Source organism: Papio anubis, chromosome 13 (assembly GCF_008728515.1).
Source record: "Papio anubis isolate 15944 chromosome 13, Panubis1.0, whole genome shotgun sequence".
Lineage (NCBI taxonomy): Eukaryota > Metazoa > Chordata > Mammalia > Primates > Cercopithecidae > Papio > Papio anubis.
The window spans coordinates 36,050,040-36,069,406 of NC_044988.1; the positions used below are offsets into that span (position 1 = coordinate 36,050,040).

At 38.4% G+C, this 19,367-nt stretch overlaps 1 protein-coding gene across 8 annotated transcripts in view; it reads left to right on the plus strand.

The window, feature by feature from the left end:
• Window positions 1-19,367, plus strand: part of KDM4C (lysine demethylase 4C) — a 425,827-nt gene that overhangs the window by 236,663 nt on the left and 169,797 nt on the right. For all 8 annotated transcript variants that reach the window (XR_004177866.1, XR_004177865.1, XM_009188789.4 and 5 more), the window contains one exon: window positions 249-357. Coding sequence is in view for 6 of the 8 variants with exons in the window: in XM_009188789.4 (XP_009187053.1) it covers window positions 249-357 (109 nt within the window). In the remaining 2 variants the exon portion in view is untranslated. The remainder of the gene's footprint in view (window positions 1-248; window positions 358-19,367) is intronic.

The following is a 19,367-nucleotide window of genomic DNA, read 5'->3' on the forward strand; positions in this document are numbered from 1 at the left end:
CTACAGCTTGTATTTTAATACAAAGTAGAAGAAGAGTTAATTGACCTCTGGATAAAATTACTAGAATTGATTCCTATTTCTTTTGACCTTAAAGTTAAATTTCTTAAAGGACTAATTCCCCAAGAGGTAAACAGCCACAAGATTTCTTCAACATTAAGTTATAAATCATTGTGAACTATAGGTTTTTTTTTTTTTGGTAGTTTGTTTTTGATAATGGTATTTCTCCACCATTTTTGTTCTGTAACTAGATAACAGAGGGAGAGAACAAAACCTCTAAGAGTTGGCGCCATCCACTTAGCAGGCCTCCAGCAAGATCCCCGATGACTCTTGTGAAGCAGCAGGCACCAAGTGATGAAGGTGAGATGGTGACCCTTTTAGGATTTTTGTTTTGGTATATAAAACAAACTATTGTAAAAAAATTGCTGGATAGAAAAAAAAATTCAACAAGTAACAAATACATACTATTAGGAGATCATACATAATAAATAATTTACAGGTAAAAGGAATTTGGAACTTAAAGAGTCACTTCATATAAGCTAGCCTTATTACTGGTAAAAGTCTTCCAGGTTTATGTCATGAGATAAAATCAGTCAGCCTTGACATATGTTTTAGGGTTCTACAGAAGAAGCTGAGACTCATTTCTAAACATGCTGGGTTTTAGAGTTAACATGCTGTAGGTTTCTTTACAGTGTCTTTACTTTTAACTTGAACTCTTTACATTAATTTAACCACCTTCAGTAAAAATCTATGTGCCATATCCTTTTCCGTATCTTTTTGTAACTGGTGTGGGTTGAAACATCCTTTTTCCTTCACTAGATTGCTGTGATGCAGCTGGATGTAACGTAGTTTCATTTATAATCATTTACCATTCCTGGATGTAAATTTATCTTTTTCCCCTTTTTGTCCTTTTTTAAAGACAGGGTCTCGCTCTGTTATTCATGCTGGAGTGCAGTGGAGGGTGATCACGGCTCACTGCAGCCTCAGCCTCCCAGGCCTAAGTGATCCTACCTCAGCCCTGCAAGCAGCTGGGACCACAGCCATGCACCATCACGCTTGGTTAATTTTTTAAAAAAAATATTTTTGTAGAGATGGGTTTTGCTATTGCCCAGACTAGTCTTGAACTCCTGGGCCCAAGCAGTTCTCCTGCCTCAGCCCCGCAAAGTGCTGAGATTATAAGCATTAGCCACTGCGTGCCTGGTTACCCTTCTTACCTTTCTTTCATAAAAAAGAAATTTTTGTTGCCTCAAATTAAAAATCAGATCCCTGACTACTAAGTGTCTTGTAAATGTCTCTTAGCATCATGAAGGCCTTGTTTTTTCTGTGTCTAGAGGATTAATTCAGGCAGGCTTTCTGTTAAGAATCCTTCTCTGAAGTATTCTCCAGTTTTACTTATGGAAATTATTAACTAAGGTCACGTGTCTGGGAGAATGCTGTTAAGTGAGTAACAAGAAGCTCAAGTTTCTTGTTTAAATAAATTTATCAGAGTAGATAGATATCTTTCACAGATTTTTTCCCCTCTTTCCCTCACTTTTCACTTACGTTCTATGTTGAGTTAGAAAACAAGATCATGGCTGGGCATAGTGGCTGATGCCCGTAGTCCCAGCTACTTAGGAAGCAGAGGTGGGAGGATTGCTTGAGCTCGGGAATTTGAGACCAGCCTGGGCAACTCGGGGAGACCCTGTATCATAAAAAAGTAAAAATATCATGAATGTAGGGATTAGGGATCATAGTAGTTTCTATAAAACCAACCCATGGTTGAATTCTAACTCTAGTAATAGAAGTAATGCGACATATTTGCATTTATTTCCGTATATCACAATGTTGAGTTTTTTTTTTTTTTTCTACTTTATTATACCCAGTACAAACCATTTTCCCTTTAGTGTTAAGACGATTATATGACAATTCTGTGTAAAGTAATTAATACTTAATGTACAATAGTCATGATTGTAATTAACCTTTCCCATGGTAGACTCTCTTCAGTATAACTTTTCTGAAGGGAATAGGCTATGCTAAGGCTGTACCAGTGGAGAAGGCTGCTTTCTCCTCTGTCCTTATTTGCCTAGGAAGTTTATTTTGATATGGGCCATCATAAATTGGCCCAGAGTTTCTTTTTGGAAAGCAGTTCTGATTTCAGTTTGTATAGCTTGCAAAATTTATAAATGGATTGGTTTGATGAAGTCGTCTCAAGGGTTTGAGGTTAAATATTTTGTAGAAATGATGATTGTAGCTTTTGCAACAGTCTTTCTTTCCTTTCTAGTATGTTAAGGACCCCTGGTGACCTCTGGGGATTTTTCAGAATTGATTAGAAAAATCAGAGAAGTTTTGTGATGGCTTAAGGTTTTTACAAGCTTTCAAACTGACAACAGAGAATATTCTGTTGCCTGAAGTAAATTATTTGCATCACTGGGAACTTGAATGTTACCTCAGCCATTTGCCTCTGTGTCTAAGTTGCTTGCAAAGTTGAAAGTGAATAAACGTTATCATTGCTAGATTGTGATGTGCAGTGAGTTTTTTGCTCACTGGGAGCATACAATTCCAAATCCAACTTGTTTTGGGGATTTTCTGCGCTCACTAGTCTGCTCCTTTTGCCCTCCTCATATATAGGAACATAACTATATTAGAGCATCGGAGAATTTTGCATCTTTAAACAACAATCAGTGTCTTCTATTGGTGAATGAGCATTTCTCTATTGAAGCTGGGAAGTTTCTCCCTAACAGAAAGGCGGCACAGAGGAAAGTGACTTGGTCCAGGACCTCTGGGAGCTGCTGTGCCACTGAGAGATGAGCCACTTGTACATTGTTCTTCTCTTTAGGACAGTGCAGTGGCTCTTTGATACTCAAATAACCTGAAATGCCATAGATCATTCTGACTGGTGGCACATCCTGTAATTACAGGAAGGACTTCGTGACTCTTAGCCTGTTATTTTCTGGGAAAAGATTTTCCATGTTGAACAGCAAAACATGAAAGTTGGTGGTGGTGGAGAAGAAGGGTCTGTATAATAAAAGAATGATGATTAGAATGTGTCTTTACATAAAAATTAGCATCTAACTTATTCTTTTTTGATGAAAAATAATCTTAAATATATACTGCATGTTTGTATTTTATAATTTAAATGAAAATACTGAACTGCCTCTTTTTTTCTTTTAATTGAAATGTTTTTCAGTTGCATTTTTTTCTAAGGTTAGACAGCTGGATAAGGTGACTGAAACTTCAATTAAAATTCTGTTTAATGCCCAGTTGTTTAAAAATTATACAAATGTATGGAAACCTAGACTGATAAGCAAAGCTGTTTGGGTTGTTTTATTCTCGAAGCATCCAGGATATGTAGGTATTCTTCTGTTGCCATTTGTTGATATTATTGGCATATTCCTGCTCTTTTCTGAGTTCACTGTCCATAGGGAAGGAGGATGTATATGAAGTGCATGGGTGAACTGTGCATGCTCTCGTGCACCCATGCACTTAGGGGAGAGGGCAATGCTCTTTCTCTGGCCATGGAACATATTAGAAGTGATGAACCCTGAGGGGCAGCCAGCTTAGAAATCTGTGGCAGGCTTTCTTTCTTTCTTTCGTTCTTTCGTTCTTTCGTTCTTTCGTTCTTTCGTTCTTTCGTTCTGTCTGTCTGTCTTTGTCTGTCTGTCTTGTTTGTTTGTTTTTGGTTGGTGAGGATGCCTGCTCAGAAGCTCTCATGTTTCCTGGAATTGTAAACTGCTTCATTACAGGTTAAATGCTCAGTTTCTCTGTGTAGCTTTGAAGCCGGTTGTCATTCAATGCTACCTTCTCTCTAGCTTCATTTTCCTCAACTTTCCTACATGAGTCTTCCTTTCTGTTTAGACCGTCAGTTCCTTACCTTTTTAGCACCAGGCACTGGTTTTGTAGAAGACAGTTTTTCCATGGATGGGGGTGGGGGGATAGGGGTGGAGATGGTTTTGGGATGAAGCTGTTCCACCTCAGATAATCAGGCATTAGATTATCATAGGGAGTGTGCAACCTAGATCCCTTACATGCAAGGTTCACAAGATGGTTTGTGTTCCTATGAGAATATAATGCCACTGCTGATCTGACAGGAGGTGGAGCTTAGGCCTCTCTGCTCACCTCTTGCTGTGTGGCCTGTTTACTAACAGGCCACAGACTGGTACTGGTCTGTGGCCCGGGGGTTGGGGACTCCTGATTTAGACAACTTCTTCCTTACCCTCCCCCTGCTGCTTTTGCTTCCATGCATTTGCCCAGGCTGTTACATGACCTGTGGCACTCTTTTCCTTCTTGGAATGTTTCAATCCCTTGTCACCACTCACCTCTCCTCTTCCACCTCACCTGCCCATAGACTCCATATGTGCTTGGTTCTCTTGCACCACTGATCACCTTACACTGTGATATGTTCTTTGTCTTCCATGTGTCTGTCTCCCCACTCTCATTCCTCTCCTTTGCTTCGCCATCATGCTTTTGGTAGTGAACATTTCACTGCAATCATGGTAGCTTAAATCACGGATTCAAGAGCAGGAATACCCTGGATAAGGCAATCACTAATCCTTGAAATCAGCCATTAAAAAGTTAAATACCTCAATGTGTTACATACTGTCATATTAAAAGAAAAATGTAAATCGTTGTCCAGGAAATAGTCTCCCTATATATGTGTATAGAAAAACATGTTGTTTTAATTACCTGTAGAAATGTGATAAATTATATATTTAATATGTCAGCTCTTTCAGTTTTGTATCTTGACAGAATTGAAAATCTCTTTACCACTGTGCCAGCTTCTATAATTACCTCAAAGTTAAAATGCAGCTGACCCATTGCAGATGTGGCTGGTGCCTTGGAGTTTGAGGGCTTTGGAGCTGTGACATCACGTTGGGTCAGTAAGTGACTCCTTCTTAAGGACTAGTTTATTTAGGCTGTGGTGGTTGTACAGGCTTTGGTGGTCCTGAGAGTGATTTTTTTTCCCACCCACAACAAAGGAATGATGCATACACTATTGTCTTCAGCACATTAATTAGAGAATGGGTTTTTTCCTAGGATTTTTTTTTTCTTTTGATTGCTGAGAAAGGAGTGTCATATGAGGAAGAAAAGAAGAAAGATCAAGACTAAGTCAGTTCAGGAGAAGTCCCTAGTGAGCTTAAATTTCCTACTCTTTACAATTTGTATTTCTGTTGTTTTATAAAACCATTCTTTGAAACATAAATGTGTATATAATGTTTTCAAAGTATCATGTTTAGTACTCTCGGGATAATGCATCCAATATAAGGTTAAGTGGGAAAATACAGTTCAACTAGGTTTATTTACATTGGAAACATTTTGAGGCAAGTAATTATCTTTTGATGGTTTCAGAAAGTACTTACACCTTTGCAGGTTTTAATTTTTTTTTTTGAGACGGAGTCTCGCACTGTCACAGGCTGGAGTGCGGTGGCGCCATCTCAGCTCACTGCAAGCTCCGCCTCCTGGGTTCACGCCATTCTCCTGCCTTGGCCTCCCGAGTAGCTGGGACTATAGGTGCCCGCCACTACACCCGGCTAAATTTTTGTATTTTCAGTAGAAACGGGGTTTCACTGTGGTAGCCAGGATGGTCTGCATCTCCTGACCTAGTGATCTGCCCGCCTTGGCCTCCCAAAGTGCTGGGATTACAAGCATGAGCCACTGTGCCTGGCCCTGCAGGTTTAAAATTTTAAAATATATTTAGGGGGTACAAGTGCAGATTTATTACATGGATATACTGCATACTGGTGAAGTCTGGACTTTTAGTCTAACCGTCACCTGAATAGTACACATTGTACCCATGAGGTAATTAATTTCTCATCCCTTACCAGCTTTGGTATCTGTGTTTGCTGCCTTGCTGCCCATTTTGATATCATTCAGACTCACAAATGTTTTAAGCCATGGCATGCTTCTTCTCACTAGCATTCTCATCAGCAGCACTTTAATTGTGCTGATGCCAACTCCAGAACTTCCTTTGAAGTGACATTGGGCTAATAATCATCCTGCATTGACATCAGTATCTGAACATGTGCTTTATCACACCCCTGCCCCTGTTCTCCTGGCCTCATGGTGCATTGTTTGTTCTTGGAAGCTTTCATCCTGCACATGTGTGCATTTGTTTCCCAACATTTCTTATTTTACTACATTGTTTTCAATTAAAAAGTGAAAAATTGTTTTCAATAAAAAATTTCCAGCTTTTGCTACTGTTACTTCTAGTCTGCTCATTGCTTTTGTGCTTACTGTGTATCCAATCCCCTTGGTTAAGAGATGAGGTTAATGATGTTTCTAATGCAATTGTAAACTAAGGACAAGCCGTGCTAGTGTACAGCGGACTTTGTGAACGTGGCATTTGCTGACACAGTGATACTGCTCTGCTCAGCGATTCCCACCATGTGCTAGTGGTGAGTATAGCTAACATACTTGTGCTGACAGTGGAGTTTTGTTGGAGTCTGTGAAAGTTAACTGGAAAATTTATAAGAAAATTGCAAGACTGTTATTAGGTGATTTTCATTTTATTTTTTATGCTGATAATTTTTCATATTTTCTGTAACAAACATTTCTTTTGTATTTGTCCAAACGAGTGTTTTTTACAGAGACTAGGCATATCAATATGATGGAGTAGGTTACCTGATAATCCCCTAGCTATAAAACAACTAGAAATAATGGATAGTATAAAATAAACAACTTTTATACGTGCATAGAGAGGCAAAAATAGCACAAAGGATAATACCTCTCCATGCCAACAAATCAGGGTCAGTCGGCTCCAGCACTCTATTCACTGTGTGATGTCTCGGTGCCTGCGTTTACAAAGTAGTGATGATAGCAGCACCTGCCACATGGAGGAGTTGTTTTGAGGGTTAAAAAGTGTTTGACACATAATGACTGTTTGTTGTTGCTGTTGTAAGGAGGTGGAGAAAGTGACCGCTGATTGGTAAGGGAGAGCCAAGTTGTGGCCATTTAGGAGAAATTTGCCAGGACCATAATGGATGCAGAGCAATCAGAACTAGGATGCCAAAGGACCTCTCAGACATTCTGAGCTGGAGTCTTAAAAGCCTACACCTTTACTTAAGTACACACTTGAGAAAAAGAAAAAGTGGAAAACAAAATCAAGAAACAAACAAAAACAGGAGAGCTTGCTTGCCTGAAACTTAGGCTTGGGTGGTGAAGGGCAATATGATAGAAGAGAAAGTTATTCTAAGAATTCCTACCCATGTGGTCAAATTTGTACCTCTTCTTCTAAGTGAGAAATTTAAAATGAAACTTAGGCTGGCGATTAATGCCTCTAGGGCATCTGGCACAAGCAGTTGCAAAATCTTTGAACACCCCCTGAATAAAAGTCTGGTTGACTAACAGTCAATAGATTGTGGAGTCTTGACTTTGTGCTTTATATGTTTTTTGACTTTGGGTAAATCTTCTCTCTGCCCTCTTTCCTCCTGTGTAAAATTTGAGGCTTGGTCATGAATGATAAGTGTTCCTAACTTGTAAGTTCATGTATGAATTTTGGGCATTTTGAATCTCCTGAAATAGCATGTGGTGACAGGTTGAGGGCCGCTTTTCCAAAGAGCTGATTGCCATTAATCTAAAGTTTTACTTACAACTCTTCAGCTATAATTTTACGATTTCTAGAATAATTAACACAGAAAGTTGGAAAGATGCAGATAACCAACTGTACTGTGTTTAGTCAAGTGCAGAGGCAACCTCATCCATTAATACAAGTTTGAATATTGGCAATATTCAGATTAAAGCCCTGGTTTTGGGTCGGATTTTCTCTAATCTGAATTGTCTGAATAACTCTTTATCAATCATCACTTCAGCAAGTGCACTACTGTAATGAGCTGTTAAGCATTTTTTTGAAATTAAAGACAGCTTACGCCCTGATCCCTATCTCTGTAGTGTCTGCATGCCTTGAGGATTAGATTAAGAGTGTATTTCAGGCAATGTTACAGTAATTTATTTCTTGCGAAGTCTGTATATATATAATATTTCATTCAGTAGTGGATTGAATATTTAAATATAGAGATGGAAGAGGTGGAATTGGAAATCTTTCTTGGTGTTTAACCATCATTTAACCCATCTAACCCAGGTTTTCTGTTGTTTTGAAGAATACAATGTATACATTTATTCACTTTTAAGTAAGTGAAATCTCAGGAAGTCCTGTTTGACAAAATTTGATTACTTCCCTAAGTAGTTTTCTCTAGTTCACAGTTCTTTTATTAGAACAATTGTTTATAGGCCGGGCATGGTGGCTCACGCCTGTAATCTCAGCACTTTGGGAGGCCGAGGCGGGCGGGTCCTGAGGTCAGGAGTTCGAGACCAGCCTGGCCAATATCGCAAAACCCTCTCTACTATAAATACAAAAATTAGCTGAGTGTGGTGGCGTACGCCTGTAATCCCAGCTACTCGAGAGGCTGAGGCAAGAGAATCGCTGGAACCTGGGAGGTGGAGGTTGCAGCGAGCTGAGATTGTGCTCTTGCACTCCAGCCTGGGCAACAGAGCAAGACTCTGGTTCCAAAAAACAAACAAACAAACAAACAAACAACAAAAAATCAAGTGTTTATAAGCAATTGAATACTAAACTGGTCCTATGTGTGTTTTCCCAGGACTAGAACAGCCCACTGATTGCACTTCATTCTAGGCTGTTGTTTTTCTGGCATTGCCTGGGATTTCCTGTGGTATTTTCTGAGTACTTCACCCCCTGTCTTGTAGTCATGGTCCTGCTGGTACTTTTAGTACACAAGCTGGCTCTTAGACACTTTGCAATTGTCCCTCAAACAAAAGGACATTACTTAGAAGTGAAATTTAGAAAGAGAACTAGAAATCAAAGAGTTAGAATTTAGAATTGGCTGTTACCCTTTACCTTTTGTAGATAGGTGTTTGGGGAAAATTATGCCCTCCTGCTCCTGGCAAGCTGTTACTCTCTCTGTTTTCACTGTATTGATGTAGATTTGCTGCTCTTATTTTGAGGATTTATTAAGTGAATATGTTGACCAAATATAATAATGATGTCTTTTTGATTCAGAAATTATAATATTTTAAGTATTAAATACAAATATTATTTTAAATATTAAAAGCAATCTTTTGTTTTCCAGATGCTACTGGGTACTTGACTGTCTGCTTTATGGTAGGCAGGCTGCGACCTGGCTTAGTGAAGAATAGGTACATCCCTCATCGAAAGTCTTTCCCCTCCGTAAAAATTCTTTTCCCTGCCAGTTTTGAAAAATAAGTGCTATTTGATGGCTGCTGCATGTCATGCTCCAAATATTATTAATTTTTACGTAATGATCTCTTTGTTCCATCAATTCTTTTTAGCTTGAGGTATTACTATACTTTTATAATAAGCCCATTTATAGTTCTGTCTGTTTAAGCAACAAAACAGCAAAGTCAGCAGATTACTAAGTAGATTGGCTTGGAATGTTTGTTGCTAGGTCACAGCCAGTGTTTTCCTGCATTATGTGGACATAAAACGTTACATGTTGTTGGCACTCAGATAAAATGGATATTTTATCTAGTGCTTAGGTTTGTAATAATAATTTAGTGCTTCAGTTTAGCTTGATTTCTGTCAGTAAATTCCACTGGAAGTCCCAGTGGCGTTGATTTTTACTGTAGTACGGTGAATAAAAAAACCACCTCACTTCTATTATGCTAGTGGCTTGGTCAGGTTTTGATTAAATTAGAGACAAAAATGCTGGCTTTATAATTTTTGTGATGCTGTTGCTTTCTGTACTTTTTACGTTCAATTTTGAAACTTCTAAACAATGATTATCATGAAATCTTATGATCAGGTTTCTGAATGTGCTAAAAGCATGGAGATTGTAAGATAATAATAAAGACTTTGATTCTTTTGAGTTCATGTATGCTTTGTTTTTTTTTTTTAAATTAACTTACAAATAAATTCAACCATAACCTACTTACTCTTTTTTTTTTTTTTTTTTGAGACAGAGTCTGGCTCTGTCACCCAGGCTGGAGTGCAGTGGCCGGATCTCAGCTCACTGCAAGCTCCGCCTCCCGGGTTTACGCCATTCTCCTGCCTCAGCCTCCCGAGTAGCTGGGACTACAGGCGCCTGCCACCTCGCCCGGCTAGTTTTTTGTATTTTTTAGTAGAGACGGGGTTTCACCGTGTTAGCCAGGATGGTCTCGATCTCCTGACCTCGTGATCCGCCCGTCTCGGCCTCCCAAAGTGCTGGGATTACAGGCTTGAGCCACCGCGCCCGGCCCAACCTAGTTACTCTTAAAGTCTTGTAGAAAACTACACAGGAACAGATTTTATAGCACAGTTTCATGGTACATTCAATTCTTTAGAAAAATAATGATTCTATTAGGTTGTAATGTATATGAAATTGTCAATATTTGAAATTTTTTTTACTCAATGAAAACTGCAATTTCATACAACTCAAGTCTGCTACTTTACATTTTTTCAACCTGAACACAGTTTCTTTTCCTTGGAGACAGAATGTCTTAGCTTTATAGACCACTGAATTAGCACATATTTTGGTCCACATTTTTTTTCATTGATATTTTCACCTTTTCTTTGGTTGTAAAACTAGCTCTGAAGATGGAGAATCAGCATGGAAAGTTTATGTATATTTTAAATTTTAACTTTGTGGTGACTTTATGTCTTCATATTCTTTGTTTTACCACTGGCCAATGAAAACTTAGTCCTGGCTGGCAACATTCTGCAGGTTGGCATTTGTGCACGTTGGTCATAGAAGTTAAGTAAACATGTTCCAGACTTCCAGCTAGTGAATGGTTAGAAGATGGCTCTCTTTATCAGCATTTTAATTTTCATAGAGTTGTTTTAGTCCTTTTCCCTTTCGGAGGTGTTAGGTTTCCAGGCTTCAGAGAAATGATAAGATGAGTTATAAATTCTAGACTGATACTTCATTGTTTTAGTGTTTATGTTCTTTGTTTTGTTTTGCAGAGATTTTTGTTGTGCTTTAAAAAAGTAGAAAGTTAAGGAGAAAGGATTGGCTGTGATATGTATATGTGTTTGAGTATTACATAAATATTTCCATAGTTGTTGATAAAGTCTTTTCTTGAGGAGTAAACTAGATAATGCCTTCAAGTGAGTGAGCCATGGATCTGGATTAAGAATCTTCTTGGGCACCCCCAGGAGAAGATTGAATCTTTAATGAGGTAGAGTTGACAGGACCATGTAATATATTTTAAAGGGAAATGAGAGGAAGAAGATTTATAGCCTTGTTCTCTCCTTATTTCTGTATGCACCCCTGAATAGTCCATGTCCTTATCTTCCTTAGTTGGCATGATGGCCGCCCTACTTGAAGTTCTCTTCTTAGCAGGTGTTTTGTGTGATCTGCCACATGATAACTCTCCATTAGTTGTTGGGTCAAAATAGCTATGATTCCTGCTGTCACATACATAGGTGACCAAAGCTGACTTTTTTTTTTTTTTTTTTTTTTTTGGTATGGGGAACTTCTTTTTCATGTGGATTGCATCATGCTAGTGTTAACAGTTTCTTGCTTGGAGATCTTGTTTTGCCATTTTTTGACTTTGTATTATATATGCTGTTAATGAAATAGCTTAAGAATCTGGAGGTTTTTCTCATGGGTAGTTTTTGTTTGTTTGTTTGAGACAGAGTCTCGTTCTGTTACCCACACTGGAGTGCAGTGGCATAGTCTTGGCTCACTGCAGCCTCTGCCTTCCGGGTTCAAGTGATTCTCCTGCCTTAACCTCCTGAGTATGTAGATACAGGCAAGTACCACCACACTCGGCTAGTTTTTGTATTTTTAGTAGAGACAGGGTTTCTCCATGTTGGCCAGGCTGGTCTTGAACTCCTGGCCTCAAGTGATCCTCCTGCCTCGGCCTCCCAAAGTGCTGGGATTACAGGCGTGAGCCACCACACCTGCCTCACATGGGTAGTTTTGAACTCCATAAAGGGAAAGGACTGTTGCTTTTAATTTCTTATTTCCAGAATCTGTCGTATTATGAAATTCTAGCATATTGTGAATTTCATATGCTTAGTCTTTCGCCTGTCTTTGTTTTTTAATTGTAAATTGACAATTTATAATTGTATAAATTTGTGGGGTACAAAATGGTGTTGCGTTTTATTAGTACAATGTGGAATAAGTTAGTTGACTTACATGTCACCTTAAATACATAACATTTTGTGGTGAAAGCATGAGAATTTTACTCTGTTAGCAACTTTAAAATGTATAATACTGTTATTTCTCTTCAGATCATGTGGCCCTTTCTCCTTTTTCACCTGTCTTTGATTTGATGCTCAGAATATGTTCCTTCTGGTGCCAGGTTGACAGCTAAGTTTCCCAAGGGTATGCCAGCTTTCTTTAGGAGTTTTCTTCTTCTCATTCCTACCATGATATGAGAATTGACTAAGCTGGTTTCCTCCTATTTGTTGTATACATTACTAGTAACCATTACTTATAATTCTTTTAGATGATGCTAGCATCATTTTTACTGGTAAGGCAATCAAAGCTCATAGACATGAATTCACTTGCCCTAGATCACAAAGCTAGTAAGTGGTAGATAACAGGCTTTAAATACTGTCTGTTCAGTTCCAAAGTTTACACTCTACACTGTTGTTTTTTAGATGGACGGATGCTATGTCTCCCAGGCTGGAGTGAAGTGGCAGTATCTCGGCTCACTGCAGCCTCCACCTCCCAGGTTCAAGTGATTCTCCTGTCTCAGCCTTCCGAGTAACTGGGACTACAGGTGCCTGCCACCTTGCCTGGCTAATGTTTGTATTTTTAATAGAGACTGGGTTTCACCATGTTTGTCAGGCTGGTCTGACCTCAAGTGATCCACCTGCCTCGCCCTCCCAAAGTGTCAGGATTACAGGCATAAGCCACCGTGCCCAGCCCACTCTTTCAACTTTATCACACTAACAACCTCCCATAGCGGCTAGAATACTGGTAAAAGAAGTTGAAATGGACACATATAAATGTCTGATTATAGCCAGATACCTTTGTTAATAGTGTAGATCAGCTTCCCAGCATTTCTTGTTTTTGTTCATGCATGTTGTAAAATGTATATAAAATATGAGCTAATGTTCTGTAAGAAACTTAAACCACTCTGGTTATGCCATAGTTCCTGGCGAAACCCATTGCCTCAGAGGTAGCATAATTATCATGGCTTTTTTTTTTTTTGTAATAGGAATTTTGAAGGTGTGTCCTTTGGAATGTTTTTCTTATTTAAAGTGTATATAGAGTCAGTTGTAATGTATCCTTTTGAAATACTTTGGTATCAGTGTTATTGAGAGGTGATACATAAAGAACAAAACTATATACATCCATTTAATTTCTTAAGTGCTTTAGACTTTAAACTGTAGAATTCTCTGCTATTCATTATTACATTAGCATTTTGGGGGAAGTATAATGTAGAATTTAATTTTTTCTCAATGTCACCACTTCTGAGTAAAATCATACCTAAAGTTCTATAATTTTTTTCTCTTTTGTACTTCTGAACACAGCTTTATAAACATTTGAAGGTCAGCATTTCAAAAAAAATCACTTAAATATTGTTTTCATACATTATTCAGTACAGAAATTATAAAGTTCCCAAGTTTGAATCTTTGCCTTTTTGAGTTTCTCACTTCTGTACTTACCCCACCCCACTATACCCCGCATTTCCTGCAGGATGTTTGAAACCATATATAATGCCTCCCAGGACTGAGATTTTGCTCAGGTACCTGAAATGGAACAGATGCTGCTGTGCTCTTCATAGCAGAGAATGGTGCTGTACCAGCCAAAACACCTCACTGGAGCATCACCCCAAGCAGCAGAATGACTGTGATGACTGGCAGAGGGAAATTGTACTGTAGTGGAATCGATAGCTTTTCTCATCTGCTGAGTTCCATCCACAAGTCCTGGCAGCAGCCCTTTCACAAATGGCCCAAATATTTTTCTTTAGGGACGTCACTTACATGTAACAAAATTTGTTCAAAGAGACTGTCCTGGGTGAGTGAATAAATCTGGCAAAAATCTGTTCTTAAAGCAAGTTTCCCCCAGTTCATAGTTCCCACCTAATATTATTTTGACAGCAGTTTTTAAAAAACTTTTAAGATGACAAATTTTTATAATTATGAAAACTTAAAAAGCCTCTTTATTCCAGACATTTAACTTTTTTAATAGAATTGGCAATATTCCCTATACACGGTTTTGTGCTCCCATTTTTTATTGATTATAATATTATATTCAACTAATATGTTGTATAATGTATATATTCATACTATATATTTCATTAATCCTCAAAAGCATTTCTTCTAAGGCATGCATTATATAGCTATGCCATAATTTATTTGCATATTTTAAAAAAGATTCTTTTGGATACTTTTGTAAAGGACATTAATTTCTTTATTATCATCAATTATATTCAGTGATGTTTTTGAGTGAATGGGAGAATAAAGGCTTTTATTTTTCCTACAAGGCTAAACCTTTTGATGGAAATACTTATGTATAGGAGATAACTTGGTATCTGTCTAGATTGGTTCTGTTCTAATCTGTGTTGTCATCTTAAAAGGTTAGTATTTACGGCATACATTTTAAGAAATTTTCTGAATGGCTGCTGCGGGGTTCTGTCCTGCAGATCCTGACCCAGTGACTGGTGAATAAAGTACACTGACACACAGATATTCTGCTTTGCCAGTTCTACAGAGTGTATGGCCACTTAGTCACGGCCGTGGCCCTGACCAGCCAGTGAGACTCACATTTATTTAGTAAAGATTAATTGACAAAGGCTTGAGTCAACACTACTAGAGGGTAATTGACATTGTGGACTTCCAGAGTATAAAGGAATTAAGCATCCACGGTAGAACAAAGGTTAGTGTTAAGACCACATGAGTAAACAAATGAGTTAGATAAATGCCTCACATTCCTTTGTTTCTACTCTAATTTATTGAACTAATGGTAAGGGGACTTGGCTGCCTTCAGCCAGATTTATTACCGAAGTTATGTAAACTCTCAGGGCTTCCGAGAGCGTTTGTGGCAATTATAACTAAAATTTTTTCCACCAGCCTGACTGAACGCCCACAGACCTTTGCAGAGATTATGTTGGAGGCCTAGAGAGGAAGGATCATCATGTACTGAAGTACTAGGTTGCACATACCAGCAAATAGCAACTTTTGGCTATCTCATATAACTTGTTGGAAAACCCTGACATTTAACTGATCTTGTACTCATCTTACAGATTGAGAAACAGATTTAGAATCATCACGCAACCAAGACCATATAGACTGCATGAATGAAGCATTATTTTAATTTATTCTGATAGGTTGGAGCAGAGCTCTACACTTTTAAAACCATGCTTATCTTAGAATAATTTGGTGACACTTGGACTAATGTTTTCAAATATATATTTTCTAGTGTGACTTTTTACTTTATGTAAAAGTCATTTTCCTTTTTGTATGAAAAGTAATACAAATTAATGTGTGTACAAAGCAACCAAAAATAAATAACATTAAAATAAATACTGTATGTTTACACAGTTGCTAACAACATCTCCCCAGTGTGACCCTTCCTCACCTTAGGAAGTTTTATTAATCTGCTGGAATATTGCAAATTAGTGTAAGTAGAAAACTTTTGGAGATTCTCTGAATGTCTTAAGATACTCTTTCAGCAAGCCTAACTTTCTTATTAGAACCAGAAAGTTTTTAGTATTTCCTGTGCTTCAAATTAATGGGGCCTCCCCTTCTCGTACCATGTCCTGTGGGATTGAGTCTCTTCCAGGCAGACCTCTCTGACTGTTGGGGAATCATTGGGTGAGCATCAGAGGTGATACTGATTGTCTAGTTAATGATCAATGACAAGACAAAATCTAGCTATCCTTTTGAGGTGTTTGAAAAGCAGAATTGTTCATGGTCCTGAGGAGTGGACAGTGTGATTTGAATGGCAAGCAGAGAGAATAGCTTTGGAGATGCATTTGAGACACCTTGGAAAGGCTGAGAAGGGAGGGTTGTAAGCAGGCAGTGAATGGCTAATTACTGTGATTTTACCTATAGGTAATTGTAGAAGCGGAAGTTGTGGCCAGTTTCTTAATACCCAGCCGGCACACATATAAATCAGATATTTTTGTTTTGACCCGTGTTTCTTCTTGAGGAGTATTCTTAGGCCCTGTTTGCAGAGCTATTTCTACTACCTTTGTCCAGGAGTTTTTAATTCTGTCAGAAATAATTCACAGTAAGAGGCAATGATTGGTTTCCTGGGTCTAAGTGAGAATGAATACTTTTCATACTACTATAAAAAAACAGTTTCAGTCTATTGTGTATATGATCCAGGAGTTTCGTCTATAGGCAAGTTCATTTATAAAATGAAACAATTTAGAAAATAATTTTTTTTTTATTGACATGGTGATTAAAAAATTTGAAAACAGCTATTGAAGGTATTGTTGGCAAGGTGGCAGTATTTTCAACACATTTCTTCAATACATTTATCCAAGTTAGTATCTGGTTTTCCCATTTCCACCTCACAGTAGTGTTTGTTGAGGGGCTAGCCCTCTTCCATAGGATGGTCCTTTTAGCTACTGCTTATGTTTCCTTATTTAGGACAAAGTTCCTCATACCTTGGTGCCTGGTATACTGGGCTTCTGTAAATTTAGAAAGGCTTACATAGATTTGAGGAACTGCTTTGTATTTAGGCTCATGGTTTTCTTGACGGCATGTTACTTGCTACAAGGAATGACAGTGTTTTTGTAAAAATCTTAATCTAGGAGTATGGGTTTCCACCATGAGGTGAGAGGCTCACTGACTGAGGAAGAAAACAATTAAGTGCTCTTGGCATAAAATCTTTTTTTTCTTTAATTTCTGGCAAACCTTGCAGACATTCATGAAAGAACCTAGAGAGAAAATGAGGCCCTTTTGCTGTGTTGACTCTTGTTTTCTTTTTGCTTAAGTATTTCAAGTTGATTAAGGCAAGTTGTTTATGAAGTTACTGCTTAGTTTTAAGAGCGAAGCCTACACCAGGTCTTTTTAAGGCTTGTATTGTTTAGCAGTGACTCTTTGATACTAACACTTTTAGAAAAATGTGCACATGTATATGCCAGTGGTTCTCAGTCTTTTTGGTCTCAGGAAGCCTTATGTTCTTAACTCTTCTGAGGACCCGAAAGAAGATTCTTTTATTTCCTTTTTTGTGGGTTTATTTTATTGATACTTACTTACTGGAAATCACACCAGGGAAAATTTAAATTATATTAATTCATTTAAAAGTAGCAATAAAAACTACATTTACTTAAATAGTTACATTTATTTTCATAAAAAATAATGATTTTCCCAAACCATAAAAAATAATTAGAAACATCAGCAAGGCGGTTGAATAGGACTTCACAGCGCTTGTCCCCTGGCAGAAACATCAATTTAACAACTATCAATGCTCAAAAATGCCTTCAAAAGACATACGGGAACCAGAGGAGAGATGATGCCACCTGAGTATAGCACATAAATGAAAAAAGATGCATTGAAGAGATGGGAAGGACAGTTTTGCATTACCTGTATTACCACGCCCCTAACCCCAGGCAGTACAGTGAGGAGAGCGATAGGGATACCTGTGTGGGAAGGAGAGTGTTGTGTGAACCAGATTTTGCCTCAGACCCCAATCTAAGGTCTGTTGCAGTGAAACCCAGCACCACACAGTCCCATAACCCTAGATTCCTGGCTGGTACCTGCAGACTGAGCCTCCAGGATTGCTCCAATGTCAGGCCATCTCTCAGCCTCAAGACTAGCTCAAGTGTCAGGTCAGTACCCACATCCTTAGATTCTAGATCAGCACCCACAAAGCCAGCCTCCAAGCCTGCCTCAACAGTAACCAGCATTTACAGTCCCAGACTCCAGGCCTACTCCAGAGCCAAGACAACCCCCACAGACTCAGGCTCCAAGCTGTTCCCCTGGTCTAGGATGTAGTCCAGCACTTGTGGACCTGGTTTTCATGCCTGCCCTAGTGAACCCAGGGTACAGGTCTACCACAGAAGACTCTGGCATTGGGCCAACTCCCACAGACCAAGCATCCAGGAACATCCCTGTGGATCCAGTTGACAGGACCACGCCAGTGGAACATTGGTGCCAGGGTGGCCCCCATGAACCCAAGATCCTGGCCTAACTCAGTAGTCCCAAGCTCCAGTTCTTATATGGTGGACTTAGGCCCCAGATACAACCCCATGAACTCAGGTGCCAGGCCAGCTCACATACTGATGCAGACATAAGGCTGGAGGATTCCAGGAGCAAGCCTACCCTTGGACCATGCCAGATGGCCTGCCTAGAAAATCTGGATGGGCTGACTGGTGAAGGGTTTTCCAAGCCAAAGCCAATCTACAAAGACTGGGATAAGTCACTGCTTCTTCAAATGCATAGATACCAACTCATGGTCACAAGAATCATGAATAATCAGGGAAACATGACACCACTGAGGGAACAAAATAAAACCTGAGTAACCAACAGTAAAGAAATATGGATTTACAAACTGCCTAAAAGCAATTCAAAATAATAATCTTAGAGAAGCTTAATGAGCTGCAAGTGAATACAGATAGACAACTAAATGAAGTCAGGAAGATAATGCACAAACAAGTTGAGAATTTGAACAAAGAGATAGAAGCCATAAAAGAGAACTAAACATATTCTGGAGATAAAGAACACAATAACTGAACTGAAAAATTCCAAGAGGGCTTCAACAGTGGTCTCAAGTCAAAGAATCAGTGAACTTGAAGACAGGTCACTTGAAATTAACCAGAGAAAGAGAAAGAAAAAGTAATGACAAAGAATGAAGAAACTTGGTATGATTTCAGTGTGTTCTCTCTAATAAAATTCATGTTGAAATCTAATACCCATTGTGGTGGCATTAAGTAGTGCAACCTTCTGTTGAACACCTGCAGAATACACATTCTTCTCAAGCATACATGGGACATTCTTCAGGATAGATCATATGTTAGGCCACAAAACACATTTTACTAAATGCTAGAAGACTGACATTATACCAGGTGTATTTTCTGACCACAATGCTATGAAACTGGAAGCCAATAACAAGGAATTTTAGAAAATTCACAAATACATGGAAATTAAGAATATGATCCTGTGAATAATCAATGAGTCAAGGAAGAAATTTAAAGGGAAATTTAAAAACATCTTTACACAAATGGAAAGGGAAACACAACATAAGAAAAGTTACAAAATGCAGCAAAAAGCATTTGAAGAAGGAAGTTTTTAGCAATAAATGCATACACCAAAAAAGAAGGATTTCAACCTAATATTACGCCACAAGGAATTAGAAAAAGAAGAACAAACTAAGCCCAAAGAAAGTAGAAGGATGGAAATAATAGAGATCAGAGCAGAAATAAATGAAATAGAGAATAGAAAAACAGTACAAAGGTCCAATAGATACCTTTTCTGGAAAGATAAAATTGACAAACTTTTAGTTAGATTAAGGAAAAAAGAAGACTAAAAATCA